The sequence below is a fragment of the Morone saxatilis genome, unplaced genomic scaffold, assembly GCF_004916995.1.
Source record: "Morone saxatilis isolate NCDOM2014 unplaced genomic scaffold, NCSU_SB_2.0 Contig3, whole genome shotgun sequence".
In the NCBI taxonomy this organism is placed as follows: Eukaryota; Metazoa; Chordata; class Actinopteri; family Moronidae; genus Morone; species Morone saxatilis.
In genome coordinates, this window is record NW_023339873.1 from 16,952,524 (window position 1) to 16,974,896 (window position 22,373).

A 22,373-nucleotide genomic window follows, 5' to 3' on the forward strand; every position below is an offset into this window, starting at 1 on the left:
TGACGTCATGGCATGTGAGGCGTCACGTACTACGGCTGAGACCGTGAAGGCTCGTGAAGGCAACGATAATGTACAGTGTGAATCTGGTTCATATTTCAAAATAAGAACTGAAAACTGAATTACGCCACGATTAACACAAGTGAATAGGCCGTTTTAGCTTTTCTACACGGTATAACATCACCTATTCATCAATTTATTTAAGTCAAACTTCAAGTTTAAGTGAGTTTACGTTGCGAGGTGCGAATTTAGGAGCGTGTGCGCTTTTATTTTGAAAGAACACGTAAAGGAAATCGTGCGCCAGTAATTAACTGAAGTCTGGTCCACGTTTCACAGGAAGTAAAGACATGTCTAAAGGAGACAGGGGAAACTTTACTAAATGAACAGATAAACCTTCACACACGCTTTACCTGCTCCTCCTGACCAGATTTACAAAGAGACTCTGTCACGAACGACAATTTACAGTCTTATCGGGAAATTGAGTAAGTCTTTTCACTGACACCCTCAATCATTCAATACGTTGTTGTCTCCTTTTCACAGTTTGTCACAGAAGTTGTACCCTTCCTCAATGGGTTAGACTTTGGTTGAGTCTTCAGTGGAAGTGGCAAAGATGATATGATATTTAAAAATACAATTCTGTGGGATTTCTGATCGCCTAAAGTTACACACAGACAAAAATCAAAATCAATGTATTTTTATTGTATATCTGAAATGCCCAGGCACAGAGTGAATATAATGGGGGAAATTAGAGGAGTGTTAAGGATGTAGTCTGGATTAGGCATGCAGTGACATCTACACCAGTGTATGCTAAAGAAAACTCAGATGCAGAATTAAACAGTGGTCTGTGCTGTGTCCTTGGAAATATAAATACAATTTTGAGTGGAATTGAATAATAAAACTTTTATTATGCAATGTACAAGTAAGTTCCAGCTTATTCAGAGTGACGTATGCTGTCTCAAAAGATAACAATAGCTGACAATGAAAAGTAGTTCCTGACATTTTATATTGTGGGCACTTTTTTGATTTATGTGGTTAGACAGGTTATGGCTTGAGCCTGCTGACGTTGGATAATAGGGGCAGGTCACATATCTGTCAGTTCACCTAACAAAACCATAGAGGTGTGCTTAAAGAGGCTCACACAAAAGGATATCCTGTTTCGTGTATGGCCTCTGAGTCATTCTGCTTCTGCTGCAATCAATAAAAGAACTATAACCAGATTTTGAATAGAGGGTTGATTGTATGTACCAGACTGTATGTTATATTTGACAGGTCCGAGAATGGCAGAGAAGGTGCTGGTCACAGGTGGAGCTGGCTACATTGGGAGTCACTGTGTGGTGGAGCTCATTGAAGCAGGTTACCAGCCAGTTGTAATAGATAACTTCAGTAACGCTGTAAGAGGTAAGCTCCCAAAGCTGAGTAACTTTGTACGTCATCATAAATGTGCCTGTTGCAAGTATGTTTGTTTAGTATATACTCATGTCTGGTATTAATGTGTGTGTGTGTGTGTGTGTGTGTGTGTGTGCTACCTCCGGTTGTGAATGGAGGAGAAGGGGATGTGCCAGAGAGCATACATAGGATAGAGAAGCTCCTGAACACCAGCATTGAGTTTCATGAACTTGATCTTTTGGACCAACCTGGCTTGGAAAAACTATTCAAAAAGGTCAGAAACTTAATAAAGTTGATTTTTTATTATTATATCTATCAGAGCTGTAACAGTTAAAGTCAATTAACTGCTTAGTCGATGGATGTAAAAACATTTAGAACCATTTTGATAAGCAAATAACACATTTTTCAAACACAAATTGCTGTTCTCAGTGTAATTGATGCTTTTCTTTGACATTACTAATAGCAAACTAATTTCTTCACAGTTTTCTGATATTTTATAGATTGTTATTGTTTGTTGCAGCACAAAATCCGATTTCTCTATATGTAAAAATAAAACGTAAATTCAGTTAAACTCCAAAACGTTTTTTCTTCATAAATCAGCTCTAAAATTAACATAATTGAATAAATGCTGGTAGTCGTTGTCTTTGGGGGAAACCTGATAAATATAGTAATACAGTAGTCATTTTTGTGTCAATAACATAATTCCATGCTTAGTTTTTACAAACTGTGTTTATTTTATCAAAGAATGTCCCTTTTGGCCACCATACATTCTCAGATAGCATTGGAAGTATGTAGTGTGACATAACACTATTATACTGTATGTGCATATTAGTTATAGAAAGTCCTTTCACATTGGTCACACCATCACATGTGACTGTATATCTGTCTGTCTGTGTTGCAGCATTCTTTCAGTGCGGTGATGCACTTTGCTGGTCTCAAGGCTGTTGGGGAGTCAGTGGAGCAGCCGTTACGCTACTACAGAGTCAACCTCACTGCCTCCATGAACCTGCTTGAGGTCAGTTTAAATTTTTGTCATCTGATCTGACAGCGTCTTTCCTCTACTAAATCTGCACTTCCTTTCAGTCATCCCTCTGAACTGATCATTATTTGCATGGCAGTGTGTGTTCATTTGTTACTGAGTTGGCTTATTCTAACACTGCATGATAACTCGTTTGTGGAGTTCGCCGTGTCCGCCAACCTGGGCGTTTATGCTTACTCCTGTGTGTGTGTGCGTGTGTGTGTGCACGCTTTAGACTGCTATCTCACCAGCCGCTGACTGTATGCGTGTGCCGTGTTTGTTTGCATCTGCATGCATCCCAGGTGATGCAGGCTCACAGGGTGCACAATCTGGTCTTCAGCAGCTCAGCTACAGTATACGGAGACCCGCAGCACCTTCCCATCGACGAGCAGCACCCCGTGGGTGGCTGCACCAACCCCTACGGCAAGACCAAGTACTTTATCGAGGAGATGATCAAGGACCACTGTAAAGCTGAGAAGGTACTGATGAGGAGGTGGAACGACATTCACAGGTGTACACACACGCATATACATGGTGTGTCTCATTATTGCCTGTGTGTCAGCAGGACTGGAATGCAGTGCTGTTGCGGTATTTCAACCCGATTGGAGCCCATTCCTCTGGTGTGATAGGAGAGGACCCTCAGGGTATCCCCAACAACCTGCTGCCATATGTAGCCCAGGTACATGAACTGTCTGCCAAATACAGGGCTGATCTGAGCATGCAATGCAAATTCATGTAGTTGCCGCTATCAGAGGATTTGACATTGTTGCGTTGATTTTTCTCCCTCACAGGTTGCCATTGGGAGAAGAAAGTGCCTCAATGTGTTTGGGAATGACTACGACACACTTGATGGGACAGGTAATGAAGAAGATCTTTTGCTGTGGTACACAGATTGAATTATAGTTTGAAATATTATTTTGGGCAGAAGTCTATTAATAATGAGTAAACCGTCATTTCACACCTCTTACTCATGTTCAGAATCATATAAACAATGTTTTCTTTCTGTTGCTAGGTGTGCGAGATTATATCCACGTTGTAGATCTGGCAAAAGGACACATAGCTGCTCTGAAGAAGCTGAAGGAAGACTGCGGGTGCAAGGTGCATTTAAGAGAAGAAGAAAAAACAAAAGCACTTTAAAACACATTTTCAGTCATTTTCTGGTTCATTGTGTGTTGACATGATTGAAGTGTTTATAAGAGCATGGGCATGTGTGCATTATTGTGTCTGTAGGTTTACAACCTAGGAACAGGGACAGGCTACTCTGTGCTGCAGATGGTGAAAGCCATGGAGAAGGCATCAGGGAAAGAGGTGAGTGACAGAAGAGTTCTTTTCTCTCCAAAGTAAATTGTCTTCAGGGTTGGCGATTGTATAGTGTCCTGTGAGAGCAACTGAAGTGACTTGGAGCAGTAACCACACTACATTACGTTATGCTGAGAGTTTAAGAACGGCCAATCTGACATTGACTGTCTCCGATCCACTGAAGTTCCCTCAGGTTAAACCACCTTCCTTTTTGTTCATTAATTTTTTTTCCTTTTTTGTCCTCTCCATAGATCTCATACAAAATCGGTCCACGTAGAGGAGGAGACATAGCGTCATGCTACGCTGACCCTCGTCTAGCTGAGAACGAGCTGGCCTGGAAGGCTGAATTTGATCTGGAAAGAATGTGTAAGGACATCGACCCTGCAAAATTCATTGTCCAACATCATCATGTATTTATTTTTTTTGTGTGTGTGAAATGATTTTTTATGTTTATGTTTTTTGTACCCGTGTAGGTGAGGATCTGTGGCGTTGGCAGTCCATGAACCCCACCGGATTTTCCAACGGCACAGCCTCTTGATGCAACCCCAGCTGTTTGTTGTTCCTCTTCTAAATCACCGGGCCAAAGCAAACCATCAACTTCCTCCTTTTTGCATATCACATAAACACAGGATGAGACCTCAAGAGGAGCTGAATGCTTTATGTCTTGTCATGTTTGATTTTCTATTTGTTCTATACTAATAGTTAAAGCTTATTCTCTAATTACTGTTTACATAGAAGAGTGTCTTTCTGGTCTCTGTGTGTTGTCATTTCAGATAAACAATGGATATTTTCTCTATTAATGTATTGATCTGTGAGCCATAACAATGAAAGAATAAATTAATTTTCTTACTGAGGAAACTGGAGCCTTCATTTCCACTCCATTATGAAACTGGGCTGTTTCAAATGATTGTGAAATGAGTTTATTAATTCAAGGGGATTGACTGCTACAATGTGGACTACATTATGAGATTAGATGATTCAGACTAACACATGAGAATAGTTCTAGTAAAACATACACTGACCTGTAAATATGATGAGGTTGCTGTAAAGTCACTATTGAGCAATACAAGAACATAACTGAAATGATGCCAAGGCAGATCAAAGAAACCTACCAGTGTGATATCAGTGTGTTTGAGTATAAATCCCTACAGAATTATTAGACAAATATTGCTCAGTTTCACAAGGCTGGGGTATTCAATGTCCAGTATTAATATTCTGTGCATACAGTACATTTAAACGGGGCACTAGGGCTTTAAATGGCTCCTTGAACCCTCGGGCACCCAGTTAATAAACACCCACGTCAGCACAGTGCTCCAGTCGCTCTAACCGGGTTTCGGTCTTTAGGGCTGAGCAGGAAGTGCCTGACTGTGGACCCTGGACGAGAAAAAAAAAGAGCAAAGACAAAAAAAAAAAGGCTAAATAAATTAAAAATGGATATGGTGGCGGACCTGGGGGCGAGTAGACTCTATCGGGCGCCGGGTGAATCAAGTCACCAGTGAGTATCGATGGATTTTCTGAGGGGTATCACGGCGTGGGGCGTAAGCGGGTCCTGCCGACACCTCACGCCTGGGAAAGAGTCGCTGGGTTTGGGCAGCAGGCAAATCCTCCCCGCTGCTCGTTTGCGCTCCGGACCTCCGGCGGGAAGTGGGGGTGGTCTTGAGGATGAAAACGGGTGTATTTAGCGCGTCTTATCCCCGGCGTGATACACTATGTGAATATATTTATTTCTGAAGCTCGCAACGTGCTCAGTCGCTGGAGGTTTGTGTCTATTTTTCTATTGTGTGCTGGCTGGAGCCTGAAGTGGGCGTCGCTCCAGGACAGACTGGGCTGCTCTGGTGCGCCGCTGCCCGCTTTCCTCTCGCAGGACTGCAGCACTCTTCACGTCGTTTTTGTAGGTCGACTGATGTCTGAAATAACGGAGAATAGCTCGGGTAAGATATTAGACTGGGTTTCATGTGACATGAGGAGCACTATAGTCTTGCGGGCGGGCGTTGCACCGTGGGTTATCGGGCGCTGTGGAGCCTGTCAGCAAGTATCTCATAATTAAAAATGAATGCGTGTAATTCAGTACATGGGAATGGCTATATAGGCTACTATATAGAGGAAGGAGAACTATTCTTCAAATGAGGTTGCGGCAATTCTTTCCCCTATTTGGATGTCCGGGTATAGTGTTATATTTCCTCTACAGTCTTGGTGTGTCTGCAACATCAGAGATTTCATGCGCGCTTTAGCTTCCCTCAAGGATGATTACAGGGTTTTTGTCACCCGATGCTCTCTGACTGGAGTCGGGTGTAGCCCATTAGAAGAGGATTTTGATTGAAGGCTCCTGTAGCCAATCACAGTGCGGAATGAAGTCCGGGTGGGCGGGCTGTCGGCGGAGCTGGAACTGATCCAGTACAGCAACAAAGACAGGGAGATAATTGACAGCTACATCGATGGGGTGTCACTGCTGTGTGGGTTATGTGACCTGCAGTTAATATTTGGCGTCTGTAGCATAACCATTTATTAAGGTTAGCTGACTATCATAAAGATGTCACATGAATCACTCTCCATGTTTCCTTCTTTAATATGTAGAATCCATATCATACATTACGTTTGCATTTAGGCTCATATTATAGATTGTTATTTCAGGATCACGATTAAAGAAGTTTCTCAGTAATGAGTGTCCACTTGTCTCTGCAAGGCCTCTATGATTTGTTTATTTTACTATGCTGCATACACAGCCAGAGTGATTTCTGTCGCGTTGTCTCCTGCAGGCAGCCTCAGAGGTGGTTCAACACCGCTGACATCACAGTGGCTCACCAAAGCAACCTGCTGAAGCAGCTCAACCAGCAGCGCCGGCAGGAGCTTTTCTGTGACTGCAGCGTGCTGGTGGAGGGCCAGCTTTTCAGGGCCCACCGCAACGTCTTGTTCGCCAGCAGCGGCTACTTCCGTATGCTGCTGTCCCAGGGGCCCGACGGGCTGTCTGACTCTGTCCACGCCACCTTTGACGTCTTTAGCCCAGAGACCTTCACTGTTATCCTTGACTTCATCTACTCCGGCCAGCTGGACCTCTCCAGTCACAATGTGATTGAGGTGATGTCTGCAGCCAGCTACTTGCAGATGAACAATGTCATCAACTACTGCAAGAACTTCATTAAATCCTCCTTGGACATCAGTGTGAAAGATGAAGACAGTGAGCGCTGCCTCAGCTTGTCTGAGACCTGCAGTTTCACCAGCGGAGCAGGGGAAGAGACCTCAGAGCAGCAGCAGCAAGGCCCCAGTTCTGTCAGCCCACCACCGGCGCTCTGGACCCGGGACAACTCCAGATCCCAGACCGGGTTCATGGGGAAGGACTCAGACCAGGAGGCATCGGCCTCAGCCCTGAAGACTAATCCAAGCAGTCCTGTGAATGAGCTCAACACAGAGGCAGAGGACCTGCAGGACCCTCAGGACCCTCTGTACACCTTGCCTGGATCAGAGCGCCGACGAGGTAAAGGGGGAACCAAGAGAAGAGCACCCAACAGCACCCGCTCCAACCAGCACGAAGACTTGGACATCCAGGAGGCGAGAACACAAAAGGCTGAAAAGGCAGAGGAATTGTATGCTACTCTACCACCTATTGTGGGAGTTATTGGACACTTTAATAAAGGTGAGTTGGACTGTATGTGAGAAAATGGAAAATCAATAGTACTTTTACCTTTAGAGAAGTGAGAAAAGGAATAACGTACTTAATCATGAGCAGACTGGCATGAGTGTAACCCTCAAAAAAAGCAAGAAATACTGCTATCAAGGGAATAAACAGAAATGCTGAATCTCTGAACAGTTTCTCTTCCTCTTTGCAGACTCCAACCCTATCATGCGCTTCAAATGCCCCTTTTGTACGCACACGGTGAAGAGGAAGGCAGACCTGAAGCGTCACTTGCGCTGTCACACTGGGGAGAGGCCGTACCCGTGTCAGGCCTGCAATAAACGCTTCACTCGCCTGGAGCATCTTCGTAGCCATTTTGAGACGGTAGGTTTATTTACATTCAGGAGGTGAAGCCTAAACTTACATCAATTCGTCATTCATTATTGGTTTAACACCTTCAGAAACCGAGAAATAGTGATAAAGCTTACACTCCAAGCTGCACTATAGGGTTGAAAAAAAAAAGATGCATTGTTTTCTTATGCGTATCAGTGTTCACAACTGCCTACTCATACCTATACAGCTAAACAATAACATAACCTGCTCTTAACATTATGATTTTGAATGTAATTTTTTTGTTTTTTGTTTCTCCATAGATCCATCAAGCCAGAAAGCTGGTGTGCAGGAAGTGTAAGTGTCAGGTGACGGAGGACACTGGACATGTGGTGTGTGAGGGCACACGACGCTACCGCATGTGCACTGCGTGCATCCAGGAAGTAGGTTGTGACGACATCCCCATAGACAGTCTAGAGGGGACCAATGAGGAGCCGGCCCTGTTATTGGGGGTAGACGGGGAGGAGGAGGGGGACACCAAGAGGAGCTGGATGGTAACCGATGACGACGACCTGGCAGAAGACTCGGGGGCCGACCTCATCATCCAACAAGTGGACGACAGTGACGAGGAGCTGCAGTGAAATGGAACCAAAGTGTGTGTGTGTGTGTGTGTGTGTGTGTGTGTGTGTGTGTGCGTGTATGTGTGCTAAAGCCATGCAAGAGAATTTATGCATAAAATATGTGATCCACTCATGTAAATACACACATTAATGATATATTAGTTGTCTATTAGTTAAATGCATCTTTACTTTCAATGAGATTGTTGACCTTTGTGATAAAATGGAATGCTTTTTGTTAAGCTTCATAAAGATATGCAGTATCCAAAGCATGCATATTCAGTGTTTCCTTTGTTTCAATTATAGTTATATGATAAATCTTTCAAATGTTTTTTTCATATGCATGGAAGAACAGCTTTGCTGCTTTTTGGGACTCTCTGCTTTGATAAAAGTTGGCATTTGAGCAAAACAAAGTGACAAAGACAGAATAATGAGTCTATTTCCCTACTCCCTGTAGGTAAAGTCAAGAGCAGACTTTTCTTTTTCCAATGTCTCACAGGTGCAGTGCTTTTTATGATTATGTTTGATTATGATATGCACTATGATATAAAGCCAATTATAATTTATTATTATTTCTTTTTTACTTTTTGACACATTAAAGATATTTTTATACATTCCAGTGTCTGTCTTTCCCCCTGTGTCTCTTTTTCTGTGTAGATTAAAAGTACAATCAATTATTACAAAGGAGAAAGTAATAAAATACAATAAAATAAAGGCAGATTCTGTTTTCAAAATTCTACTATAACATTTAATTGTGTATATACTCTTTGTTTCTATGTAGTTTTAGAGAGTTTATCAAATATGTAACGCCTTGTAGGAAAACAGTAACATTGGTATTCTTTTAGAATTTTATGAATAAAAAAAAAACGGATAAAAATGTAAAAAATAGCAATAAAATATATTGTGGCATCTTTGCATTGTATGGCATCTTAAAAGACAGCTATAAATTGTATTTGTACTCATGAAAATGGCAATTTGTCCAAAATTTTGTAAAAGAGATGGCTGAGTGTACAGGTTCATTTCTAATGAATACAAATGAAATCAACAGTAGTGAAGCCAGTTTTGTCAGGTATATATATACTGGGTATATATATTATGTTACTTATATTATAATGGGAGTTTAATTTCAATAATATTTTAAATAAAGGGATTCCAAATTGATCTTTTCAATTCAAATCTCCGGCCCATAGATGGCGCCCGTGCGGCGCTTTTATAACCCGCGAGACCTTTTTTCCTTCCCTCACGAGGAGGAAGAAGTGACGTCAGACCGGAGGCTGGACCAACATGGCGGCCGTCATCAGGCTTGTCAACAGAAGCCCTTTAAGTTCAGCAATGGGTCAACAGTATCTGGCGTTAAGCTCCACAGCAAAGGTCCAGGCAGTGAGTTCGATGACGCTTTTATCTCCCAGCAGATTGTTCTGTGAATGTTTAACTAACAGACTGAACAGCAGTGTTTGACAGCTCACTAACGTTAGCTGCTAGCATCCTCTACGGTTGAGTTAGATACTAACACATTATCAGTCCTCACAGGTCGGCTATTTCTGATTTCACATTAACAAGTACAACTTCTTCACATCTGTATTTAATGTGTGTGTGTGTGTCTGTGTGTGTAGGCTGGTGTGAGAGCAGGCCAAGCTCTCCCAGAGAAGGTGAAAATAGTGGAGGTTGGACCCAGAGATGGCCTTCAGAATGAAAAGGTAACAGATAAGTGGTTCATTTAATTACCCAGCAGCTTTTACATTCATGAAATATTAGTGTAATGTTAGCACCGCTCACATCTATCTGTTTTTAACCGTCGGCGAGAGACAGAGCAGGTGCATAGCTCATGTGTTGCGTAACCAGGTGAAACCATCTCAGTCATGCTTTTGTCTTTTTTGTTTTTTTCCAAGTGTTCCTCATCTTGTTGCTTTGCTGCTTCTCCTCTCAGACTATCGTGCCCACAGAGACAAAAATTCATTTGATCGACATGTTGTCAGTGTCGGGGCTGCCAGTCATTGAGGCCACCAGCTTTGTATCTCCAAAATGGGTTCCACAGGTGAGTTTGTAGACCCGGAGAGATTCATATGTTAAGTGCTGACACACCCCACTGAGGGCGGTACAGAAACTGCAGTGTATATGATTGAAAGTGGTTTTATTCTCCAGCACTAATTGGTTTCTATCTTTTTTGTCCAAATGTTAGATGGCAGACCAGGTGGAGGTGATGAAGGGGATCAGTAGGAAGCCTGGAGTTTCTTACCCAGTCCTCACCCCCAACCTTAAGGGTTTCCAGGCTGCTGTGAGTGCCAAGCATCATATTCCAACAAACTTTCCCAATAGCTACATAGACATATTGTACATCCAGTATGCTGTAAGTGCTGTAAAAGTGTGACTGAAAATGCATTTTCCTTGCTTTTACTTACTACAGGTGAAGGCAGGAGCTTCAGAGGTAGCCATATTTGGTGCTGCGTCTGAGCTGTTCAGTAAGAAGAACATAAACTGCTCAGTGGATGAGAGTTTACAGCGCTTCGATGAGGTTATGAAAGCCGCTAAAGAGGCTGGTGTTCCAGTTAGAGGGTAGGAGTACTGGCTTGCTCGTGACTGTCAACAAACGTATAAATCATTAGAATTATAGGGTTTGTTTGTTTTTGCACAAGTTTTATTTCAGTTTCTTGTCACCGCAGGTATGTGTCATGTGTTCTTGGATGTCCATATGAAGGCAAGGTGGCACCTGAAAAAGTTGCACATGTGAGTTCCCACTTGATATATATTTACATTAAGTAAACTGGGAGAATCTATAATCCTTCTTTGACAAAAAATACAAAAACATTAACACTCATGAAACCAGCTCAAGCATTGTCTCTATTTTGCAGGTGGCTAAGCGTCTGTACTCAATGGGCTGCTATGAGATCTCCCTCGGCGACACTATCGGAGTGGGGACTCCAGGTAGTATGTCTGAAATGCTGGAGGCGGTGAGCAGAGAGGTGCCAGTGAATGCCCTGGCAGTGCACTGCCACGATACCTACGGCCAGGCCCTGGCTAACATCCTCGTTGCCTTACAGGTCAGACTTGGTTCTGGTTATTTTAATGCCATCTGATATTAGTATTTTTATTATTAATTGTTGTTACTGTGTACTGTGTTTATGCTCCATACTATGTGATCATGGTTATAGGATGCAAAATAAATGAAAATCGAACCTTAGTGGGCTCCACTTTTGGTATCCCTGATGTAGGTGGTCTGTTGTCAGGACAGTGTTAGTGTAGCTTCAAGGTAAAGATTTCCTTTATTTTTCAGATGGGAATCAGTGTGGTAGACTCGTCAGTAGCTGGACTGGGCGGCTGTCCCTATGCCCAGGGTGCTTCTGGGAATGTTGCTACTGAAGATGTAGTCTATATGCTGCATGGACTTGGGATTCAGACGGTAAGAAGTTGCTCCTTATGTTTCTCTTTGGCCTTACCTGTCTTTTAATTTATTTCATAGTAGAGATTAAAATGGCTGCTCTTTTGTTTGTGTTTACTTATGTAAAAAAAAAAAAAGAAGGAAAAAAACAGGCTAATGATCTTTCTATTTTTATGAGTTAATTCATTATAAAAAAGTAAAACTGCTGTTCCATGAATTTATTACACCAGGCTTTGCAGACCGTATCATAGTTCAGTTTAGCAGTTATAATTATTGTCTACAATGGGACCTCCCTCAAGTTTGACCCTTTGGTTTTCCCTTCTCATCTCAGGGAGTGGACCTCTCGAAGCTGATGGATGCTGGAGCTTTCATCTGTCGATCCCTCAACAGAAAAACCAACTCTAAAGTGTCGCAGGCCACCTGCAAACTGTAGACCATTTTACAGTGTACAGTGCAGCATAATGATCTAACCTGGACCCATCATCTTCTGTACTTCCAGTTCTTCCCATTTTAATTTTAGTTTGATTGTGTGAGAATATTACTTAAATATTAAAGTGCCTGTACCAATTCTCATGGTACCGGGACGGTAGTGACCCCTCCTTCTGTTAAGAATAAAATGTGATTAGCTATTCACTACATGATAGCGTAGCTGGAACGGTGCCTTATGTAAAGTCAATCTAATCATACAGATCCTACCTATCAAAAGCCATGCCTTCACCAGTTTCTTTAATAGTGTGCTCACATTGCTTTCCGGGCAGTGGGTAAGCCAAAGTGAAGCACCGACTGTGTTTATAATAATAAGTTAGCCAGTAAAAATGTCTTAGGGATGGATAAACTCACCGTTGATGTCGGACAGGGACAGGAGTGTTGTTTAGACTTCTACCATTCTTTGTATGCAGTGATCATTGTCTTCAAATGAATGCTCTCTATAGGGAGCATCTGTGGAAACTGTCGGTCTTTATGAACTTGGGCATTGTACTGGCTTGTGAAAAAATGTATGTGCTCTATACCACTGATTTTAAGAATGATTTTTATTTTATTATGTAGGATTTCTAGTTTTACTTTAATATGTATTAAGTATTTATTTTTAAATTCCTGTCCTCGAATTCAACATGTACATATCCAACAAGCTTGAGTTTAAAAATAAACTATTTCATAAATTAAATGTGTCACTGAAATTTATTTTGAAATTTACAGCATTGTGAAGGCTTTACAATCTCTGAAATATAGTTTTAGGCAATATAAATGGCTGAACTTTATATAAATAAAGTAAGGTAATATTGAACCATGGATGTGTAGTCAAAAGCAGTTCTACAGATTTGCATTAAAAAAACGGATTTGAGGCATCATTGGTCGCACTCAAGTGAGCCAATCTTTTGCAATCTCCATTGTGATTTTGCAGTTTGTTGCGGAAATGATTCAGAATAAACAAACTATTTTCTTTGCCGTACCTTGCAAAAACCTGACTGACAAGTATGACAGGCAGGCTGAGAATCTTACCCCAGGTCTCTACAATACTTAGAAAACATACATCATACTGTATCAGAGACAGGAAAATAAAAAAATATTCATCATTGCAATTTCAAATGGGTAAAGACTAATTGTCAAACGGGTTGACAGTTATTGTTAGAAGCTTAGAAATGAGTCAACAACAGTGGAAAAATACCATTCTTTAAATAATAGTAATGATCAGACATATTGTGAAAGAAAAAATGTGTTTGTACTATGGTGGTGCCTTTATGTTAAGAAAGCTGGCATTTGTCCCTCATGTTTTAAATTATTTCCTCAATTGTGTATAAACTTTAAACAATTTTCCTGATTTGAGAAAAAAGGTGTCAATAAGCAGCCCAAAAAGAAACATTCATTCAATAAATTTAATTTAAACAAATGACACTGTTAAGAGCTAGTGCAGAAAGCACATTTCCACCTGACATCCACAGTGGATGATTAGGAACTCACAAAAACTTGATGAGCCATGTGTTTGTCCAACCCTCCTCCCACCTCTTTATCGGTGCTCCAGCTCCGACAAAACAGAATTCAACAGCAGCATTCCTTTCGCCTTATTTAAATCAACAGTGGTCTTGGATGAGGCAAGTTTGTGTACAAGCACGTCAAAACACAGTCTATGTACAACGTGTGGCTGTGCAGCATAAACCTGAGACCAAGCATATGCCCACCAAGGCTTTAGATAAAGAAATATAGCATGTATTTATGTATGTTGTTGCTGTAATAAATCATAACTGAAAAAATAAATGTGTTCAAAAATATCTTTTTTTGGCAAGTATGCAAACCTTCAAGTATTGCTCAGCCATAACGCTATGACTCTGGAGTGTCCACACTCCCGTGCAGAATTGTTTATACCATTCTTGACTTAGGGTCATCAGGACAGCAAATTGTGAAGATGAAGCTATGATTTCAGTTCAATTAAATAAAATTTGCATCTAACATTTAGTGACAATACAACACCCTGACACACCACTGTAGACACTGGTAGGGAGGGTGAATACCTCTTCCAGGTGTGTCCTGCCTTCTTGTGTGCAGTTTTTCATTTCCTTCCCCTAACGTGTCAAAACTCCTATTACAAGAAACACAGCAAAACCTCACTGGAATGTTCTAATACAGTGGAAGGGGTGAAAGGCACACAGACCTTTATTGTATTTAAAGAAGAAACCCACATATCATTTCAATCAATTTGGCTCTAGCTGACTTGTAAATATTGTGGATGTTGACTTGGAAACCAAAGTTCATACGCTCAAAAAGAGTCATAGATGTAGACACAAGGGCCCACAGGAAGAATCCAGTACTGATGACTCAACTTCCAGGGTTTGACACATACTGTAGTTTGTCTCATAGTTCTGAGTCTGTTTTCTGAGGTTTGTCATGGGGCTCTAGCCCAAGCACTGCAGATCTCTTGATCTTCATCCTGATTTCGGCTTCATTTTCAATCACGAAGTCGTGGACAGATTAGGAGCAGAAGCCCGTATCTTCTCTTCGAGTCTGAGTCCAGATGGTCTGTGCGAAGACTTGTACGCAGTCTTGAAAGACGGAGGCCTTTCCTTCGGGTTCAGCTTCGACACAGGCACGTTGCAGTTGTTAAAGGGGTCATCGTTGTAGTTGTCCTGATGCACGGCCACGTTGCGATGGCGCCTCTTCACCTTGTTTGCAATTCGCACAATGCGTTTGGAGATGAGATAGATGATCTCGCAGATGTTCAGGATGATGCAGAGGGCCGACGCTCCGACCATGAAGTAGGTGAAGACCTTCTTCTCTGTGGGGTGGCCGATGTAGCAGTCCACTAGGTTGGGGCATGGCGACACATCACACTTCACTAGTCTAGGCAGGTAGAAGCTGTCATAGACGTGGTGGAGAATGTAGAGGAAGGAGACCTCTATGCCCGTCTTCACGAAGAGGCTAATCAGATAGGTCCACCACAAGCCGCCATGTTTCTTGCCCGTGTTGTTGTACAGCTTGATGCTGTCACCGTGCTTCGCCCTGTATTTGCGCTCACGGTCGTCACGGTACGCCACATGCATGACTACCATGAAAGACGGGCAGGTGATGAAGATGAGCTGCAGAGCCCACAGGCGGATGTGGGAGATGGGAAAGAAGTGGTCGTAGCAGACGTTGGCACAGCCGGGTTGCTTAGTGTTGCAGTCAAAGTCCTTCTGCTCGTCGCCCCACACTCTCTCTGCCGCCACAACGTACACCATAACCCGGAAGACAAACACCACAGACAACCATACCCGCCCAAACGCCGTGGAGTATTTGTTCACCCCACTGAGGAGGGCTTGGAAGGTCTTCCAGTCCATATCCTTGGCTGGCAGTCAGATAAGTCTTCTCTGGAATTCTTCTCTTGCTGGTAGTAGTTTATCCTCAGACCTGGATGTGGCAGAATGAAGAATGGGTGAACATGTTTTCATTGCTTTCACTCTGTGAACATCCATGTTCACAGTATCTCACTTACTCCAGGTGGCTTTAATAACAAAGAACCTTTTATTCTGTCTTTTTTTAAATCAGTCATTTATCTTCCACGCTGATTTATCTAAAAACGTTTCCCACAGGTCTCATTTATCAACCCTACCAGAAACAACCTCTAATAATAACACAGTTAGAAGCAGGCCTGGAGCCAAACCGTTCATGAAAGAAACAAGACCAACATTTTTAACACAACCAGACGATGTGCATCTTAAAAAGCAGCATGTCTACTTCCCAACTTTTATACAAATATCAATTTAAGAAATAAAGTAAATACTATCAGCCTTATGCTGTGTATCTATTAACATCAAAAGCAGACAGTCATTTGAGTAGGTCTGAGTCTTTAACAAAAAAACAGCCTTTTACGCACGGGCTGTATGCGTTATTTGTACATATTTTAATTAGTTTAGATAGTTTTGCCTCATAACCGACATATGGACCTTCTACAGCCACCAGTGAAAAAAATAAGCGTTTCATAGACTGACGCATGAAGGCCACCGGAGAAACACTCATTTCCAATTGGCTTAAACGCGAACTTTAACTCATCTTAGATACATCAAAAGTTCATTATAGTGAATTTTTCACTTACCAAAAGAAGTATTAGTCCATTAATAGTTGAAAGACACGTGATTACACATATCTCCAGCAGCTCTTTTGTCGCTTTTATGTCGTTTTAGTCCTTTAACGCACAGATTTGGCTCCACTCGACAGGTACAGAAGCGCTGTGTTGAGAAATGAGTCTGTGGGTGTGGTTAAAGAAGAAAGACTTGGGCTGCCCCAGATGTTCCTCTCTCTTACTCCCTCCCTCTCCCGCTCTCTGCCTGTCTCTCCCACTCACATGCCAGTGTTAGGTGGCGAATTAAATAACAGTTATCACAGTTTCTCAGAAACCATGTCCAGGTAGTTAACCCTAACCCTAACCACACATGAACAATCAAGTTTGGTTAAAGTCTGTGATCAGCAACATGGAGAGGACCAGGGGTCCTTGTAGAAAACTAAAGAGTAGTTAAACTTAAAGAATTTGAATGTGGGACACACACTAGAGCATGCGCCCCATGTCGGCTGAGTCCTTACTGCAGTGACCTGGGTTCGATTCCACATATATATATGAATGTTTAATATGTCCCAACATGCACCACACAGACACAGAAGTTAGGTTACAGTGTATCTGACAGCTTCAGTCTCAGACAGGGTAAAATGGAAGGGTGCTTCTCCCAAAGGGGGGCTTGTGTTAATTAAAAAAGTTCAGAGAAGACAGATTTAAGTTCATTCTTTTTATGTTTCATGTTTCCTGGAAGGACTGTCTCCTTGTCCCAGCGTGTTTCTGAGTACTTCAGAAAGTATACGTAAGAGGCAGACACACCCTGAGGTGAATGCATTTTTTGTTGTTGTGCATGCAACCTCTTTTTGTTTAAACGTCCTAGAAGTATTATGAGGGCCAGGCAGCATATTTTCTGGGATGTTGCTGGCGGTGACGAGGGCGAGTGGAGGGGAGATCAGTACGTATGTTACTGTGAAATTTATAACATTTCCCTGTCCTTCTGCCGTTTGATTTCTACACTGTCTGCTTCTACTCTTTCATGCAACACCCATACAAGTGCCAAAAGGTGTATTGTGTTTCCTTTATCCCTTTTAAAACCAAGCTCTACTCAGATGACACTGTCACAATTCATGAACTCCCAGCGCCTCTAAGTTCATCCTCATTGTCAGATCATGAGCTGTGGCTTCTGTCTTCACTTTTCCATCCAGCTACTGTCACAACCAAACTTTTTTTGTTTTACACTTTGCTGTCACGATTTCGTATTCCTGTTTATTACTGTGTCTCTGTTCTGTGAGGAAAACAGCCTACCATTAGCAGTGTTGGAATATCAAATATCAGCTTGATCAAGATGTGCCAGAGCTTGCCAGTTCTTGCAGACTGGTTCCTGCATTCAGAGCTGTTGAATCCCCGTGTTTACATTACATAAGACGATAAAAGAGTTGTTCAGACATCAGCTTCAAGTCAAGTCAGGTTTATTTGTATTGCTCAGTACAATCACAATGTACAATGCCTCAATGGGCATGTCTCAGGCTCACAACAGTAATAGCCCCCAACCAAGCCCAAAATTTCTAAGAAGATAAGGAAGCATTCTCCAAAAAACCTTTTCTAAGAAGTTACACCTATACTTTACATGGGTGTGTTGAGATGACACACGCATATATTACAATAAGTTACCATATAACTGAGCTTTTTTGTTTTTACTTTGTTAACATTTCTGAAAAAGAAATGGATATGAATGGATGCGGACAGCAATTCACTTGTCTGATAACAGGGTCAAACTTGGGTCTTTGAATGCATTTAGAAAGAGTTTGTTTTACATATTATGCTCATATTTTCATCCGTCTAGAAACACTTCTGATCCTAAAAAAGGAATTTGTCTAACACCAAAAGTGAAAAGTAACACTATAAAGAGATGTCACAGCGCAGGCTTCTCTCAATCAAAGTCTCGCAGCCTTGCAGCTGTGAGCTAAAACTCTCAGGATGTTGTTAGAAGAATCAATGGCAGCTGTGCTTTTCAGGAAAGTCATCTATTGCATATGGCTTGAGCACTTGAACACAACATCTGTACTTGCAACATTAAGAGCAGTTCAGTAGACAGGAATTGCATTCAGGGCAGGGGGCAGGGGAAGAAAAGTTGCTTCTTGGCTGTAGATGAAGAACTGGTCCAGGCAGTCGGCCCGGGACACACCTGGAGGAATGCACCCCGTGAGTCAACCTCTGCCAGCCACAAGTCTCAACAAGACAAACGGACACAACAGGATAAACACTTTTTTTTCACGCTTAACACGCTTTTCACTGCTGGTACTATGAAAGGAAGGAAATGTACCAGGGAGCAGAGAAAGCGAAGACGAAGAGAAGAGAAATAATACTAGAAGAGCAGGGAGGGTCTTGTAATTGGAGTGATTGTTGGCTCATTTACAGAACCACCCAGGCTGGCAGTCAGGCTGGACTCACAGAAAAAGGACAAAGAGAACTACACATAATGAAGCTTGCTTATGTTTTCAGAGCCAGTAGATATTACAGTTTAGGATGCTTGATATAACACTTGAGAGAGATCATGTTGGCACAATATTTCCTCTAGCTCAGTCTAAAAGTGAGAATTATCTCAGACTTCATCACTTCGCTCATTTAATTGTGCAACCATTGACTCCAGAGGGAGGAAATGCCATCCCTGTGTGTACTTATATATGGATGGATTGAGTCTCAAATCCAACACATAACAAACATATTTTTCAACACACTCCCTGTGTTATCCCACCATTCAGATAAGACAGTTTTTATCTGCTGAGGATTCAGATCTATCTGCTGCCACCCCAATACAGTGGAAGTGAAAAATTATTTTCCAGCTGTGGCTTCTCTTTCCTGAAACAGTGCCCCTATTACTATGATAATCCACAGACCTCACTTGTTAATAGTTTTCATCGGAATTGCTGTCTACTGAAATAGACCTTAACTGTTCCAATGAAAGCTATTAAAAGTGGTGCCTGCAGATTATCCTTTCACTGTTTGTGGGGAGACACTTAAAAACTTAAATGTCTTTATTGCTCTGAGCAGCACAAACTATATTTTATTCTCCTCTGTGGTACTGACGTGGCATAGTTTCAGAGGCAGATATCTCAAAACATCATGTTATAAGACTAATAATGACACGGCTCATACCACAAGGAGAGAGTGAGAAGGAAAATATGTCCTTTTACTCTTACTACATCTCTCCTATCGCATGTTGAAGTGTAAATATTGGAAACATCCATTTAGAGGCTGCACGGACCGACAAATTCCTGCACTGGGTGTATCCACACACGTCAGCACGGATGAAGCGAACTGAAGAGTGGGTGACTCCTCCTCTGCCCTTCTCAAAGTACCAATCAACCTAAACAATGAGGGTGCTGCTCCTAGCAACAAAGCAATCTGTGGCCCAATGGGGAGGGAGGGCTTTTATGAAGAACATGGAAAAAGTGGAAGAAGAAAGAAAGTCTGAGATCTTTGTCAAACCACGAAACTCGTGCAGAATCAACAATGGCTGGTTTACATTACCCTTTAGTATATTTACTAAGAATCTTTTGCATATTGCGTAACTGTTACAGCTAAAATACTTGTTCTCTTTTGAATGCAGTATGCATTACTGTGTATGGACTTGGCAAATTGTCTTCCTGAGAAAAAAAAACACACATTTTCAAAATATGACAATTATCTTTAATGAAAAATAATATTAACAATATGCAGCCACTCTGCACCTTTGATATTATTAACTGTTTACAACAGTGCATTACAACTTCATTGCTCTCTTCTGTCTGTGTGAAGAAATCAGTTCAAAACAGGTAAGAACAGTAACATGCACAACAACAACAATCTTTTAAACCTTTTGATAAATTATGTAAAGTACAGTACTGACAAGGAGTCAGATATGAACATGTGAGTGACGGGAAAAGACACAGAACAGTTTGAACTAAACATTCGGAAGAGGGGAAACGAGCAGAGGGAAAATCTTACACAGAAAACCACATGTGTTTGTAAAACCATCCTCTCCAAACCATGGTGACTCATGTAATTGGTATCGAGGCTAGATCTGACACTGCACCACACAAACTTGCTTTTTTTCCCCTATGCAAGGGCTAGAACTTTTGTAAAATCTCTGTAAATACTGAAAAAAAAATGACCCGAACACAACAGTGAGCACATTCCAGATCAGTGACACATGAGTCTTGAAGTCCAGAATTTCCGATTTTCTGACAGTGGACACAGAAACAGTATGGAACTACCTCAATCATAGTTCAGTGTCTGAGCAAACAAATGTCTGCTGACATGGAAGTGTCTGTAGAGTGAGGACAGGCATATATCCTTTCCCATGTCTTTGTTTTTCATAAAGTCTTTGCCTTTATTCTCAGTATCTCAAGATATGGCGACTCTGTATGAAGGGGCGGGCGTTTCAGGGGTGTTTTTGCCTATCAGCTTTAATGTGTTTGACTCCATCAAGTTGCTTCCGCTGGACATTGTGTTGGTGTTGACGTTGGAAGAGTTATTGACATGGGAGAAACATTCAAAGCAGCGCTTGCCAATCAGGTAGACGATTTCAAAAATGGAGAGGAGGATGCAGACCAGGCTGGTGACCACCATGAAGAGGGTGAAGATTCGTTTCTCAGTGGGCCGAGCGATGAAGCAGTCCACCTTGTTGGGACAGGGCTTCTGCTCGCACTTGATGAGCGAGGGGAAGTCGTAGCCCTCGTAGATGTGGTAGACGAGGTAGACGAAAGTGATATCCACGCCTATTTTAAAGACCAGAGTGAGGACGTAGGTCCACCACAGCCCCCCGCGCTTCTTGCCTACGTTCTTGTAGAGACGGTGGCAGTTTTCGCCATACTTGAGCCTGTTTTTGCGTTCCCTGTCCTCCCTATAGGCAACATGCATCACCACCAGAAGAGAGGGGCAGGTGACGAAGATGAGCTGCAGGGCCCACAGCCGGACGTGGGAGACGGGGAAGAAGTGATCATAACAGACATTGTGGCACCCGGGCTGCGCCGTGTTGCATTTGAAGTCTTTCTGTTCGTCGCCCCACACCTTCTCCGCGGCCACCACAAACACCATGACCCTGAAGAGGAAAACAATGGAGAGCCAAACTCGGCCGAAGGCTGTGGAGTACTTGTTCACCCCACTGAGGAGGCCCTGGAGGAATGCCCAGTTCATGACGAGGTTTGTTCACAGCCTGTCTTCTCTTCCTGCTGATGGAAGACAGAGGAAGCTCTTTTCGGCTGAAATGGCACAGACGAAACTTCAGGTATCTACCAGACTAAGACAAAACGAGAGCACAGTCATATTTCAGATATACACGAGGGGGTTAAGACAACAAAGAAACAAACTGAGGTGAGACTGGATAATTTACATACACGTTAAGATGTGTGGTAGGCAAAACATACAAGAAAAGAAAAAAAGAAAAATTAGCACATTATGTACCATTCAAACCTTTATTAAACTGGACGTTATTGTCATATAAGCGGATACGTTTTAATTCGTTTCTGTGCGGAGACACAGTCAGACAACTCTTCCTTAAATCAGACGTTCACTCCGTAACGGCAGCGGTAAACGCTTTCATCAAGTTTGTACATTCCATGCGCAATTGCGCGTATCCAAAATACTCACGTCTAAAACCTACTAAATCGGGTAAAAGTGAACAAGTTCGCGTTACAATCCGATTCAGTACTTTCTATGTAAATTTGAATACTTACAGTTTTGAAGCTGTTGCAGTTCAGTGTCGCAGCGGAGGAATAGGCTTTGGATGAACCTCTCGGATGAGTATGTCCTGATTTCTCAACAGACGACGGGAGTGGAGGGGGTGGAGTTGTTTGCCTGCCATTTCTTCTCACCACTCAACCTGCTCAGGTGTGGCAGCTCCATTCCTCCAAATACTTGTTTGTCTAATTAGGTGAGAAGAAACGTCCGATGGGCTGTTTTTTTTTTTTTTTTTTAAATAATTTTGTAAAAATGGTGTAACCTGTTCAAACAGGCGATCATTCACTTATTTATATGAAACCCATTAAGTACATTAATAATATATGGATCAAATATTTTAGCATGTTTGATTTGTATACTATGCTTGAACCACTCTTTTTTATGAGATATAGTGAGGAGATATAAGCGTCCATAATTATTTCTTTGCAGGGCATTTGACAACACTGACAGGTGATGGTTACTAACTTCAAAATAATGAAGACAATATGCTATAAACAGGT

The 22,373-nt window shown here is 42.0% G+C and overlaps 5 protein-coding genes across 8 annotated transcripts; 3 read left to right on the forward strand and 2 right to left on the reverse strand.

Annotated features, from left to right (window-relative positions):
- Positions 1-332: 332 nt before the first annotated feature.
- gale (UDP-galactose-4-epimerase) lies at positions 333-4,553 on the forward strand. 4 transcript variants are annotated; one of them, XM_035674617.1, is made up of 11 exons: positions 333-479; positions 1,267-1,395; positions 1,542-1,657; positions 2,285-2,398; positions 2,704-2,880; positions 2,964-3,080; positions 3,193-3,259; positions 3,414-3,499; positions 3,632-3,709; positions 3,952-4,066; positions 4,174-4,553. In XM_035674617.1, the coding sequence occupies exons 2-11, from the start codon at positions 1,275-1,277 to the stop codon at positions 4,236-4,238; spliced, it is 1,056 nt and encodes a 351-aa protein (XP_035530510.1). In that variant the 5' UTR covers positions 333-479; positions 1,267-1,274; the 3' UTR covers positions 4,239-4,553. The 4 variants fall into 4 exon arrangements, with proteins under 4 accessions (XP_035530510.1, XP_035530511.1, XP_035530513.1 ...); XM_035674618.1 differs by having other exon boundaries at positions 2,967-3,080; XM_035674620.1 differs by having other exon boundaries at positions 1,545-1,657.
- A 480-nt stretch (positions 4,554-5,033) lies between these two features.
- On the forward strand, positions 5,034-8,841 carry zbtb8a (zinc finger and BTB domain containing 8A). Its single transcript, XM_035674616.1, has 4 exons — positions 5,034-5,195; positions 6,457-7,331; positions 7,525-7,694; positions 7,964-8,841. The coding sequence occupies exons 1-4, from the start codon at positions 5,131-5,133 to the stop codon at positions 8,279-8,281; spliced, it is 1,428 nt and encodes a 475-aa protein (XP_035530509.1). The 5' UTR covers positions 5,034-5,130; the 3' UTR covers positions 8,282-8,841.
- A 663-nt stretch (positions 8,842-9,504) lies between these two features.
- On the forward strand, positions 9,505-12,798 carry hmgcl (3-hydroxy-3-methylglutaryl-CoA lyase). Its single transcript, XM_035674622.1, has 9 exons — positions 9,505-9,637; positions 9,871-9,954; positions 10,185-10,292; positions 10,437-10,532; positions 10,662-10,810; positions 10,918-10,981; positions 11,107-11,295; positions 11,529-11,654; positions 11,965-12,798. The coding sequence occupies exons 1-9, from the start codon at positions 9,542-9,544 to the stop codon at positions 12,064-12,066; spliced, it is 1,014 nt and encodes a 337-aa protein (XP_035530515.1). The 5' UTR covers positions 9,505-9,541; the 3' UTR covers positions 12,067-12,798.
- A 49-nt stretch (positions 12,799-12,847) lies between these two features.
- On the reverse strand, positions 12,848-16,373 carry cx35.4 (connexin 35.4). Its single transcript, XM_035674625.1, has 2 exons — positions 16,198-16,373; positions 12,848-15,512 (listed from the first exon to the last, which is right to left on the reverse strand). Exon 2 carries the CDS (start codon positions 15,440-15,442, stop codon positions 14,579-14,581), a length of 864 nt encoding a protein of 287 aa, XP_035530518.1. The 5' UTR covers positions 15,443-15,512; positions 16,198-16,373; the 3' UTR covers positions 12,848-14,578.
- A 3,462-nt stretch (positions 16,374-19,835) lies between these two features.
- On the reverse strand, positions 19,836-22,018 carry LOC118336670 (gap junction beta-4 protein-like). The gene is made up of 2 exons (XM_035673338.1): positions 21,870-22,018; positions 19,836-21,433 (listed from the first exon to the last, which is right to left on the reverse strand). Exon 2 carries the CDS (start codon positions 21,328-21,330, stop codon positions 20,539-20,541), a length of 792 nt encoding a protein of 263 aa, XP_035529231.1. The 5' UTR covers positions 21,331-21,433; positions 21,870-22,018; the 3' UTR covers positions 19,836-20,538.
- Between the last annotated feature and the right edge of the window lie 355 nt (positions 22,019-22,373).

Bases quoted from the DNA above. Each gene is read 5' to 3' on its own strand.
- gale (XM_035674617.1), top strand. From the start codon at position 1,275: ATGGCAGAGAAGGTGCTGGTCACAGGTGGAGCTGGCTACATTGGGAGT. The intron at 3,081-3,192 runs GTACATGAACTG...TCTCCCTCACAG, and splicing joins TGCTGCCATATGTAGCCCAG to GTTGCCATTGGGAGAAGAAA. The intron at 3,710-3,951 runs GTGAGTGACAGA...TCCTCTCCATAG, and splicing joins AGAAGGCATCAGGGAAAGAG to ATCTCATACAAAATCGGTCC.
- zbtb8a (XM_035674616.1), top strand. From the start codon at position 5,131: ATGGATATGGTGGCGGACCTGGGGGCGAGTAGACTCTATCGGGCGCCG. The intron at 5,196-6,456 runs GTGAGTATCGAT...TGTCTCCTGCAG, and splicing joins CCGGGTGAATCAAGTCACCA to GCAGCCTCAGAGGTGGTTCA. The intron at 7,332-7,524 runs GTGAGTTGGACT...TCCTCTTTGCAG, and splicing joins TATTGGACACTTTAATAAAG to ACTCCAACCCTATCATGCGC.
- hmgcl (XM_035674622.1), top strand. From the start codon at position 9,542: ATGGCGGCCGTCATCAGGCTTGTCAACAGAAGCCCTTTAAGTTCAGCA. The intron at 9,955-10,184 runs GTAACAGATAAG...TTCTCCTCTCAG, and splicing joins ATGGCCTTCAGAATGAAAAG to ACTATCGTGCCCACAGAGAC. The intron at 11,655-11,964 runs GTAAGAAGTTGC...TTCTCATCTCAG, and splicing joins ATGGACTTGGGATTCAGACG to GGAGTGGACCTCTCGAAGCT.
- cx35.4 (XM_035674625.1), bottom strand. From the start codon at position 15,442: ATGGACTGGAAGACCTTCCAAGCCCTCCTCAGTGGGGTGAACAAATAC.
- LOC118336670 (XM_035673338.1), bottom strand. From the start codon at position 21,330: ATGAACTGGGCATTCCTCCAGGGCCTCCTCAGTGGGGTGAACAAGTAC.